Raw genomic sequence first — 12,489 nt, 5'->3', positions numbered from 1 at the left:
ATAATTTTATATTTTCTGGGACAAAATGGCTGCCGCTTGTCTTGGTTTCGGTGGTGGTCTAATATAAATGTGTGGTGTGTTTTCGCCGTAAAACATTTAAAAAATCTGACATGCTGGGTAGATGAACAAGGTGTTTATCTTTCATTTGAGCTATTGGACTTGTTAATGTGTGGAGGTTAAATATTTCTAAGAATATTTTTGCGTTCCATGCGCCACGGTTTGAGCTGAACGGGGGGGGGGGGGGGGGGGGGTGTTCCTCTAGAGGAACTCCTGGCATCAACAGGTCATACCCACATGTACATACTACCTCAATAAGCCTGACTAACCGGTGTCTGTATATAGCTTTGCTACTGTTATTTTCAAATGTCTTTTTACTGTTGTTTTATTTCTTTACTTACCTACACACACATACACACACACATTTTTCTTTCACACTATTGGTTAGAGCCTGTAAGTAAGCATTTCACTGTTGTATTCGGTGCACGTGACAAATAAACTTTGATTTGCACATTTGCGCTCTATACTAAACAAATAATTGCACGCAACATGTCAATTTTGGTCCCATGTTTTTATTTCTCTCAAACTTTGTGCACAAATTTGATTACACCCCTATTAATGAGCATTTCTCATTTTCCAATGTAATCCATCCACCTGACAGATTTGGCATATCAAGAAGCGGATTAAAACAGCATGATCATTACACAAGTGCACCTTGTGCTGAGGACAATAAAAGTAGACCTTAAAATGTGCAGTTTTGTCACACAACACAATACCAGAGATGTCTCAAGTTTTGAGGGAGTGTGCAATTGGCATGCTGACTGCAGGAATGTCCACCAGAGCTGTTGCCAGATCATTTCATGTAAATTTCTCTACCATAAGCTGCCTCCAACATCATTTTAGAGAATTTGGCAGTATGTCCAACTGGCCTCACAACCGCAGATCAAATCAGCCCAGGACCTCCACTTCCTACTTCTTCACCTGCGGAATCTTTTGAGGAGGAGGAGGGGGGTTGCTGAGGAGTTTTCATGTCTGTAATATAGCCCCTTTGTGGGTGAAAACATTTCTGATTGGCTGGACCTGGCTGCCAAGTGGGTGGGGCTATGCCCTCCCAGGCCCACCCATGGCTGCACCCCTGACCAGGCATGTGAAATCCATAGATTATGGCCTAATTTATTTCAATTGACTGATTTCCTTATATGAACAATAACTCAGTAAAATCTTTGAAATTGTTGCCTATTGTGTTTATTTTTGTTCAGTATAGTTAATTTCACTCCAATTTCTTCTATAAATAATGATGTAGAAAGTTTACACATCTTGCTATTACTTCATGATGAGTTTGAAAGAAGACTAACTGCTAGTGGAAAGTGAGTGGGAATTGACGGGGTATAATGTTTTCAAAAGCTGATTTAGATTTCATTCACTTTTTAAAGATGCTACTTCATTACCACTGCAATGATGTAGCATGTCTAGCTTCACAATTGTATAGTCAGTGTGAATGTTATTGATTGATTAACCAACCATGATACAGGTTGTTGATTGGTTGTTTTCTACTGGGAAATTGACGTCTGTTCCTGCCACCACTTATTACAGAATTTTATAATCCAAATGATGAAAATATGGTTATGTAAGATACATAAAATTATATTCTTGTTTGTAGATTAATTTACTTCCACCCAATGTGTTTTATGAAGGGTTTCAATTTGGTATCCAGGGATACGGAAGTAAAAATGACTTTCCCAGCACATTTTCTTGTTCTCCGCTTATCCTATAGGTCGATCTTGACGGGACTGTTCGCTCCAACTTCGGGGACCGCTCTCATAAATGGTTACGATATCCGCACGGACATGGACACCATTAGGAAGCATCTGGGAATGTGCCCTCAGCACAATGTCTTGTTCAATGAGTAAGTTGCATTCAACAGGTAAATCAATGTTGTTCAATCGCCTCTTCCATCACCTCTCAATATCGCAGTGGGCAAAACTGGTTGCAATGACGTCACTATGTCACGGTCAGGTTGTATACTGGTCATATAAGGGATAGTTCTAAATGTACTGGGGGTGGGGTCAGGTCCAACTCAAGGTGTCATGAAAGAAAATGCATCCCCCTCCCCAATGTAAAAAGTATTTTCACATGACCCTCCCCTACTGTAAAAAAAGAATCACACCACCCCCCTCATACTCATATACTTAACTCAAAATAATGTTTACAACCACAAATAACAATAACTGCAGCCATCCTCTGTTTATAAACGTGGATATTGTCTTTGGCACAGTCGATGCCATGCAGGGCTACTGACCAGAAGGTTGAGGGTTTGCTGTCCTGCTACTGTGCCTTTCTAGAACATTTTAATTTTTTATTTAACCTTTATTTAACCAGGTAAGCTAGTTGAGAACAAGTTCTCATTTACAACTGCGACCTGGCCAAGAAAAAGCAAAGCATTGCGACACACAACAACACAGAGTTACACATGGAATAAACAAGCGTACAGTCAATAACGCAATAGAAAAAAAGTCTATATACATTGTGTGCAAATGGCATGAGGAGGTAAGGCAATAAATAGGCCATAGTAGCGAAGTAATTACAAGCAAATTACAAGAAAATTAACACTGGAGTGATAGATGAGCAGATGGTGATGTGCAAGTAGAAATACTGGTGTGCAAAAGAGCAGAAAAGTAAATAAAAACAATATCTGGATGAGGTAGGTAGATTGGGTGTGTTATTTACAGATGGGCTATGTACAGCTGCAGCGATCATTTAGTTTCTAAGATAGCTGATGTTTAAAGTTAGTGAGGGAAATATAAGTCTCCATCTTCAGCGATTTTTGCAATTCGTTCCAGTCATTGGCAGCAGAGAACTGGAAGGAAAGGCGGCCAAAGCAGGTGTTGGCTTTGGGGATGACCTGTGAGATATACCTGCTGGAGTGTTGTTGTCATGACCAGCGAGCTGAGATAAGGCGGAGCTTTACCTAGCATATACTTTTTGATGACCTGGAGCCAGTGGGTCTGGCGACGAATATGTAGCGAGGGTCAGCCGACAAGAGCATACAGGTCGCAGTGGTGGGTGGTATAAGGGGCTTTGGTGACAAAACGGATTGCACTGTGATAGACTGCATCCAGTTTGCTGAGTAGAGTGTTGGAAGCTATTTGGTGCTATTTGGTAAATGACATCGCTGAAGTCGAGGATCGGTAGGATAGTCAGTTTTACAAGGGTATGTTTGACGGCGTGAGTGAACGAGGCTTTGTTGCGAAATAGGAAGCCGATTCTAGATTTAATTTTGGATTGTAGATGTTTAATATGAGTCTGGAAGGAGAGTTTACAGTCTAGCCAGACACCTAGGTATTTGTAGTTGTCCACATATTCTAAGTCAGAACCATCCAGAGTAGTGATGCTAGTCGGTCGGGCGGGTGCGGGCGAATGCGGGCAGCGAACGGTTGAAAAAGATTTACGTGGTTTTACTAGCATTTAAGAGCAGTTGGAGGCCACGGAAGGAGTGTTGTATGGCATTGAAGCTCGTTTAGAGGTTAGTTAACACAGTGTCCAAAGAAGGGCCAGATGAATACAGAATGGTGTTGTCTGCGTAGAGGTGGATCAGGGAATCATTTGAGAAACCAAGGCTGTTGAGTCTGCTGATAAGAATACGGTGATTGACAGAGTCGAAAGCCTTGGCCAGGTCGATGAAGACGGCTGCACAGTACTGTCTTTTATCGATGGCGGTTATGATATCGTGTAGTACCTTGAGCGTGGCTGAGGTGCACCTGTGAGCAGCTCGAAAACCGGATTGCACAGTGGAGAAGGCACGGTGGGATTTAAAATGGTCAGTGATCTGTTTATTAACTTGGCTTTCAAAGACTTTAGAAAGGCAGGGCAGGATGGATATAGGTCTATAACAGTTTGGGTCTAGAGTGTCACCCCCTTTGAAGAGAGGGATGACCACGGCAGCTTTCCAATCTTTAGGGATCTCGGACGATAAGAAAGAGAGGTTGAACAGATTGATAATAGGGGTTGCAACAATGGCAGCGGATAATCTTAGAAAGAGAGGGTCCAGATTGCCTAGCCCAGCTGATTTGTACGGGTCCAGGTTTTGCAGCTCTTTCAGAACATCTGCTATCTGGATTTGGGTGAAGGAGAAGCTGGGGAGGCTTGGGCTTGGGGTAGCCAGGAGGAAAGCATGGCCAGTCGTAGAGAAATGCTTTTTGAAATTCTCAATTATCGTGGATTTATCGGTGTTGACAGTGTTACCTAGCCTCAGTGCAGTGGGTTATATAAACTGTCGAGAGTAGACCCACAACAGATCCAAATGGAATTAAATATTCTATTCACAGGGCTTTTGCGGCATTATTCAAATGAAATGTTCACTGCAGTTTACAGCCTAGAGTAGAATGTTGTACTCGCTTGAAAACAATAATGCAATTATTCATTGCATTGTGGTGTTGTAGGCTAGTCTATGTAGGATAATTGTATTGTCCCTAAAACAAGAACAATATTGGAGCTGCATATCTTCACCGTTCTTTCTTGTGCAATGGCCTCCATGATTATATAGAAAATTGGTGTAACTTTGAATGATTTTATGTGTGGTATGATGCTAGTTAGATATTGCAGATCTGGACAAAAGACGCACCTACCACCTTTGTCACTATGAATGATGGATAGACCGTTAGACTGGTAGACTATATTGACCTGTGGTATAGTTATCGTGTGGAAAAGCACAGTGCATAAGGGAAGTACCAGCAGACCTTGACATAGGGGAGACCCATGCAAGCAGGTGAGGAAATTTTGAAACAATATAGTAAAACCTTCAAAAAGGTGAATGTAAACATGGAAAAAATTCTCTACCCTCCTCTGTTCCCAATCAAAAACACAACCCTCCCCATAGCAACAAAAACGGTTAGACAACCCCCCCCCCCCCCCCCCCTAGTTTGTTAATTGTTTACTAATAAACTAGTGAATGTACTAGAAAGATCAACAGCCACCTATCTAGCTAGTTGACTGCTGTGGCTAGACAAAAATGACTTGTTTTGAAAGTTAATTTTGAACATTCAATGAAACTGGTAAACATCCATGGCCGGCATTGTTGTCACCTTAACTGCTACATAACTTCTGAGTGATAGGAAGCAAGATTCCCATCACCAATCAGTCTACATCACTGCACACACACCCATCATTACCACGACAACTAGCTTAGCCATGTCAGCAAATGACTGCTGTCTGAATATACAGTACATATCTGATTTGGTCACTTGTAACTTGCTGTTTGGACAGACAGTAGTCCAAAATGGATTTGAAAAGCAAAACTGATTTGAGCATTAAGGCCTGCAGTGTGAACAAGGCTTTAGAGACCATCTGGTTGTAATCTGCTTACATGACCTCTTCTCAACAGGATAAACATGTTAACATTTTCATTAAATGTGTCAAATTTTGCCCTGTGGGAGAGCCCACAGTTAATGTTGGACATATTCCAAATTCAATATCTACAGTAACTTGCATCTCAAATCCTTGCAATATTCTCTTCCTCCATCGTCTCCATTTTCAAAAATTAAACTAAGCTTCATTCTTTCCATCCACTTTCTTCCCTCTAATAGTGTCATTATTAACCATGATCCAGACTCACTGGCTGCCATTGTTAGATATGCCCTCTCATAACCGGGTTCTCTTCCATTTTCCCCTCTGCTGAGTGATCACCTGTGACCTCCGATGCCTCACGTCTCTTACATCATGATTATGACTGAGTACTAGCGAATTATGGCCATTAATATTTATCCCAACAGAACTGAAGTGTCTATATTTAAACTGGGGCTCTCAATATTAATGCGCACGGGAGGTAGACGCTAAAACGTACGCACAAATATGCCCGCCGGCGTTGCAGTCAAGATGATTCCACAGGAGTTTGTGACATCATGCTACGAATGGAGTCGGCTCGCTGGAGTGGAAACTGTGGTGTCAGAGTTGTGTGGATTGTATTAACGTGACAGATTGAGAGTTGATGATGAAGGTGCTTAGTAGGAACTAATAAGTCATCTTTGAATCATGAAGGACCATATACAATTGGGTAATTCATATCTTGTTAGAGGAGTCAAGTTAATTTGAAGCCTAGTTCAGGAGGGACTATCCCATGTAACTTGAAGTACACTGAAACAACATATAGAATCAAACTTTTTTCAATTATTATTGTCTCTGGAAATGCAGAAAATATTGGACAAAAAATGTGTACTTAGTGTTGATTTTGGCCTAATTTCACACACTTGCATTTTGGTATTCATTCTGTTGTTGATAAGTCAAATAATTGTTTCTTAATTGTATTTCTTAGCCTTACAGTAGAGGAGCACATATACTTCTATGCCAGATTAAAGGGTCGAAGCCGTGATGAAGTGAAAACGGAGATGGACCAAATGATCAAGGATGTAGGGCTACCGCACAAACGCAAGGAACTTGCCAAGAACCTGTCAGGTGTGTGTGTGTGCCCGTGCAAATATTTGTGTCCTTGGGATCTATATGTATCGAGGGATTACAATCATGCACAAATGTTGTAGTAGCTCTCTACCCCAGCCACCACTTGTCAAACCGAGTGTATGTACATACGTGCCTGTGTGTGCCTGTGGAAATGCACCTATGAATGTGTGTTAGGTGTATAATCCATTGTCTGGGGAGCAATAAATATCCTTGATAAATTGGCAACAGTCATGGGTTGCATGTGAACAAAATCCCTGAAATAGAACTTTCAAGGTACGTCTAGTCTGATACTTCCACAACACATGACACATTCACAACAGCTCCCAGTGTCATCATCTTATGTAGCTGTCTGTCATATATCAATTTCACGCTGGACAAAAGACAATAAAACATGTTCACACACTCTGTCTGACACATGCACACATACATGACCAGTCTTACATCAAAACATATGGATTCCTCATAACCATGTACAGACCTGTTGCATTGCACAATGTCTCATATCTACTGCTGAGATGTCTATGATGTCTACGGTAAAGTTTTTACACTGATGCACAATCAGGTTTCTTCACCATTTGTGTACCTGCTTGTTATAAAGGCTCAATAATGGTATGAGCAATACATGGAAGGTGTGATATTCACACTGGCAATAACACTGTAGCCATCAAAAGTAGAAATGTTACACGTATCTGTTTCATGTACTTGTTGTTCTATCTGCGACAAAATGTCAAACGGACCATTAGCTACATACCTTGCCAATTCTATGACACAGTATTTTCCCATCCTTATTGAGAAAGAGCCCTGGTGGTTTTGATTTCAACCAAAAACTTAACCTTTATGAAAAGAAAAAGCTGATAAACTGTAAGTGTTATCCTGAACACTCAAACACAGTAAAGGAAGAAATTGATCAGAATGAACAGCGATATACGCTTTTGAAATGTCAAAATCGATCAGCCCTATTCTTTGGTAAATTCTAGTTTTAATTTCATTCTGTGGGTTCTCATTCCTTCCCTGTATTGATCAATAAGGTCATTGATTAGCTAGGAAGTCGACACACCTGGTTTTCAGACTCTCATTTAAAGGAAAGAAAAGAAAACCTGCAGAGGTTGATTTGGAATTGGGCCTGTATGTTCTCTGAAGGGCACATGAAGTCCTATCCTATTGGTACTTATTTCCCTATACCTATCCATTTTTTTACGGTCCACACAAGTGCTAGGGTGTATGGGTCAGAGGTCATTTTGGAATTGGGATGTGTTTCCTTTGAAGGGGGCAGGAAGTGTGTCCTTTGAAGGGGGCAGGAAGTGTGTCCTTTGAAGGGAGCAGGAAGTGTGTCCTTTGAAGGGAGCAGGAAGTGTGTCCTTTGAAAGGGGTAGAAAGTGACCAAACGTAAACTGTATCCTCAGGGGGAATGCAAAGGAAACTGTCGGTGGCCATCGCATTCGTGGGAGGATCCAACATCGTCATCCTGGATGAACCCACAGCAGGGGTGGATCCGTATGCCCGGAGAGGGATATGGGAACTTCTGTTGAAGTACAAAAAAGGTATGGGATCTGTCGGTCGAATTACAAATCCAATACCAAACCACTGTTGAGCTCCTGACTATAGACTATGTATGATGTTGTTTGGCGTGTTGACTTGAAGTATATTTATTATGGGTCTTATCTCTGAACACATTTCTAAGGTTACAGGAATACCCAGAGTTAAATACAACTAAAACATCCCGAGTGACAAAAAACAAATCAAGGTTGATAATTTGGCTGTAGGAGGGCCCTATGATGCTTACAGTTGAAAAAATGTAACATTTACTAAATTGCATCCTGTACAGATCCTAAACAAAAGTAAAATAATGATCTTACATGGTGCATCTCCTTAGACCCAGATGTATATCTTAGTAGTATTGTTGTGTGTCAGTATGATTATTGTGGCATCAGTAGCCTCTGAAACACTAGAAACATGTCCAGTCATCTGAGACCACACTGGTCCCCTACACAAGCATGCTGTAAGCCATCCATGCAAGTACATAACTTGAAATATTTTTGGGGCATATTCTGTAAGATGTAGTGATTATGTAGACAATAAGGAACTGAGAAACAACATCTAGCCTGACATAGAGGTAGTTTTGTAAGTGTTGCAAAAAAGGCAGTGATGGGATTAAAGGGTTGCTAAACTGAGACATAGCACCACATTCATCTATTGATAGACAAGTTAGATTGTTTCCCTTCCAAATTCAAAAGTATGTGGACACCTGCTTGTCAAACATCTCCTTCCAAAATCAGGGGCATTAATATGGAGTTGGTCCTCCTCTGGTGCTATAACAGCCTCCACTCTTCTGGGAAGGCTTTCCACTAGAAAGCATTGCTGCAGGGACTTGCTTCCATTCAGCCACAAGAGCTCAGGGTCAGGGCTCTAAGCAGACCAAGTTTTTCCACATTGATCTCCACAAACCATTTCTATATGTACCTCGCTTCGTGAGCGGGGCATTGTCATGCTGAAACAGGAAAGTGCCTTCTCCAAACTGTTGCCACAAAGTTGGAAGCACAGAATGGTCTAGAAAGTCATTGTATGCTGAAGCGTTAAGATTTCCCTTCACTGGATCTAAGGGGCCTAGCCCGAACCATGACAAACAGCCCCAGACCATTATTTGTCCTCCACCAAACTTTATAGTTGGCACTATGCATTCGGGCAGGTGGTGTTCTCCTGGCATCCGCCAAACCCAGATTTGTCAGTTGGACTGCCAAATTGTGAAGCATGATTCATCACTCCTGAGAATGCGTTTCCACTGCTCCAGAGTGCAATGGCAGCGAGCTTTACTCCACTCCAGCTGACGCTTGGCATTGCGCATGGTGATCTTAGGCTTGTGTGTGGCTGTTCGGCCATGGAAACCAATTTCATGAAGATCCCAACGAACAGTTATTGTGCCGACGTTGGTTCCAGAGGCAGTTTGGAACTTGGTAGTGGGTGTTGCAACCAAGGACAGATAAAAAAATGTCGCACTACCTGCTTCAGCACTCAGCGGCCCTGTTCTGTAAGCTTGTGTGGCCTACCACTTCATGGCTGAGCCATTGTTGCTCCTAGACGTGCCTGAAATAACTCAAATTACAGAAGTGGCTTTCTTACCATAACATGTTCATACCATTGAAGCCCATAAGATTGTTCTACAAACGGATTAATTTCATGATCAGGGACATATTACAAGTATTTCTGAGGGTAATAAAAAAAAAATTACATTTGGATCTAACACTTGGGTCTCAAATGGTTTTAATGAACACTCTAGTTCAATTAGCACTTCATTTATTTGGTTTTAAAGACCCTTTTTTCACCCTTTGGGCGGCAATGATGCAACTGTCTTCCCAGTCTACGGTTTTGTCATGTAGACCAATAGTGATGACTAGATGACAGCGACAATAAGGCATCTGAGACGCATCCAATTCGATAACACAGTTAACACACTCATTAATTGTTGACATTCAACTGCTTGTCACATTGTAGCCTGCAATTTTGCTGTTTGCCAAGGCTAGACAATGACTGAAAGGCAAGATATGGACATTATAATAACACATTTCCTACAGATGTCAAAGTGTTTAATGTGCATCGAGTGGCATTTCGTCCTCGCTATGTCATTAGCAGTGTTCTTTCTAATCAAGTCCGATTCAGAGCTTGAGATAACTCTCGTTTAATGAGAACATTCACATCCATAATAGTTAAGTGAGTCATACTGTATCAGGTCTTATTGGCACCACAATGTTGATAATGGTGCTAAAGTTGATCACTGGAACAAATTGCATTGAGAGTGTATTTGTTTGAAACAAAAACCAAGGTTATATATTGCATTTTTTATTTCCTTCGCTAATTGTTTTGCTGTTTCTAGACTAAGTGTGCAGAGAATGTCCATGTTTCGGGTTGTTTGAACAGCTATTGGTTCTGTTGTTATACTTTTGTTGTTTGTCTTTCTGACAGGATAAAACCATTAAACAGTTTACATTATCGTCTGAAAAAGGGAAGTGCTTTAAGGCTGAAACTTAAGATAAGCTTGAGTAACTCAGACTTTTGGTTAAGTTACAGGTTTCAGCCCTTAAATCTTGATTGTTCAAAGTATTTCATTGATAAGGATGTATATCATATCGTTATGCTAATTGTTTTACTAGGAAATTGTATCTTATTCTCAAAGGTTCCCATTGGTCAGTCTCAGTGATATTGACAGCGAGTAATTGACGACTTTCACACAGTTCTTTTGAAGTAGCCTTACTTGTAACTGTAGATAGTTAATTAGAAAGTACATTCTATTTTCTATGTTCAATAGGCACTAATGTTGTCAATAGGCACTAATGTTGTCCTTATGGGCCTCTTTCTCATGTAGACATTTGGGTCCTCAGAATACATACCATGTTCGCTTTTAGTTATTCCTCAGAAGATCTCTTACACTCTGTAGAAGATCTTTGCTGATCTATGAGCTTCTTTGTTTTCTTCAAAAAACATATGGGGGATTTAATGCATTCCAGTTAAACTTGTGCTGAGAGCACTTGACATTCCCCTATATGAATTGTAGATGTGTTAAAGAGTGACTGCCTTTAAAAAGCAACAAATCCCTTTGAAAACGGCTTATGTGGCAGCAATATGAGTCAGAAACAGTTATTCTAGTGTCAAAATTGACTACAAAGTGTTAAGAGGATAATGTTGGTCATAAAGTCAGTCTTGTCTTAAACAGAGTTTGGAACATCTGTCCGTCACAACGGGGGGGGGGGGGGGGGGGGGGTGGTATGATATTTATGCCTCTGTAACTTTCTCGCTCATTATTATCATTATTCACGATTATCTGTAATCATGTTAGCATCCACATTAATGTAGTAGTAGTAAAAGTGACTCCAAAATGACACAATACATTATGTACCATTCAATTCTATTGATCACAACATAATCCAAAACCAAAACAAATTGCAAATGCACAAGCGGGATGTAGTCACAAGAGTGATGTAGTCATTATGTGATGTAGTCACAAGCGGGATGTAGTCACAAGAGTGATGTAGTCATTATGTGATGTAGTCACAAGCGGGATGTAGTCATTGTGTGATAGGAATATGGGTACAAATAATACACTTTTGACTACTTTAATGAACTATAAGTGAATTTCTCCAAATACATATGAAGCCTTCAAACTAGATACATAAAGTGATTCAATTTCTAAACAGTAAATAATATACTGTATGTATGAAAATACCCTCAAATAAAAGGTGTACTGTCACCTCATATGAAACATTTGATCTCAAATCCAACATTTTGGAGTATAGAGCCAAATAAAAAAATATATATTTCCAAATAAATACGGAGGGGAGTGTAAATATGGGTATACATACAGCAGGGGTTCTTAGACTCCTGGGATCCAAGCTTAGGAAAATATGCAACTATACGTAAATATCGGTACATTTCATTGCCCTTATGCCAAAAAATGCAATATAGACAAAACCAAATAACAATGAAATACCCAGAAATATATTTTCATGTTTATTTTTCCCCATTAAAAACACTCTTACACACCTGTCTAGGTTGGAACTGTTGCTGTTAAAATACAATAAATGATTTAATTCTGCACTGGAATAAACAGATTAATCACATCACACAGATGTATAACAGAACACACACACACACAGGCTTTTTGATCGTGCAACCCTAAGTAACAGTACAGATAAAAAATCTGGCCTACTGTACATCTTACTGTATAAATTATTCTTGATAGAAAGTCTAGGTTGGAACTGTTGCTCTTAAAATACATATTTTTTATTCTGAACTGGAATAAACTGATTGATCACATCACACAGATGTAGACCAGAAAACACACACATACACACAGTCCTAATGAGAGGTGTGTGGCTGGTTGAAGTTTTCAACAAGCGGGTCTATTCTGGGCTGTTTTTTACAGTGTAGCACTGAGGTCATGCTCAGCATTGACACTGTTTCTGTACTTGTTCTTTAAGTATGTCAGAGTTAAGAACCCTGACTCGCATGGGTACAGTGGGGCAAAAAAGTATTTAGTCAGCCACCAATTGT

The 12,489-nt window shown here is 40.4% G+C and overlaps 1 protein-coding gene across 1 annotated transcript in view; it reads left to right on the top strand.

Annotated features, from left to right (window-relative positions):
- LOC110500599 (phospholipid-transporting ATPase ABCA1) overlaps positions 1 to 12,489 on the top strand; it is a 279,746-nt gene that overhangs the window by 109,279 nt on the left and 157,978 nt on the right. Inside the window, exons 19-21 of the mRNA XM_090214665.1 lie at positions 1,772 to 1,903; positions 6,305 to 6,444; positions 7,851 to 7,988. Coding sequence (XP_090070791.1) covers positions 1,772 to 1,903; positions 6,305 to 6,444; positions 7,851 to 7,988 — 410 coding nt within the window. The remainder of the gene's footprint in view (positions 1 to 1,771; positions 1,904 to 6,304; positions 6,445 to 7,850; positions 7,989 to 12,489) is intronic.

This window comes from Oncorhynchus mykiss, chromosome 21 (genome assembly GCF_057628025.1).
Source record: "Oncorhynchus mykiss isolate SJ-2025 chromosome 21, ASM5762802v1, whole genome shotgun sequence".
NCBI lineage: Eukaryota > Metazoa > Chordata > Actinopteri > Salmoniformes > Salmonidae > Oncorhynchus > Oncorhynchus mykiss.
The sequence above is the reverse complement of the archived record's forward strand: the minus strand, read 5'-3'. Positions and strand labels throughout refer to the sequence as shown.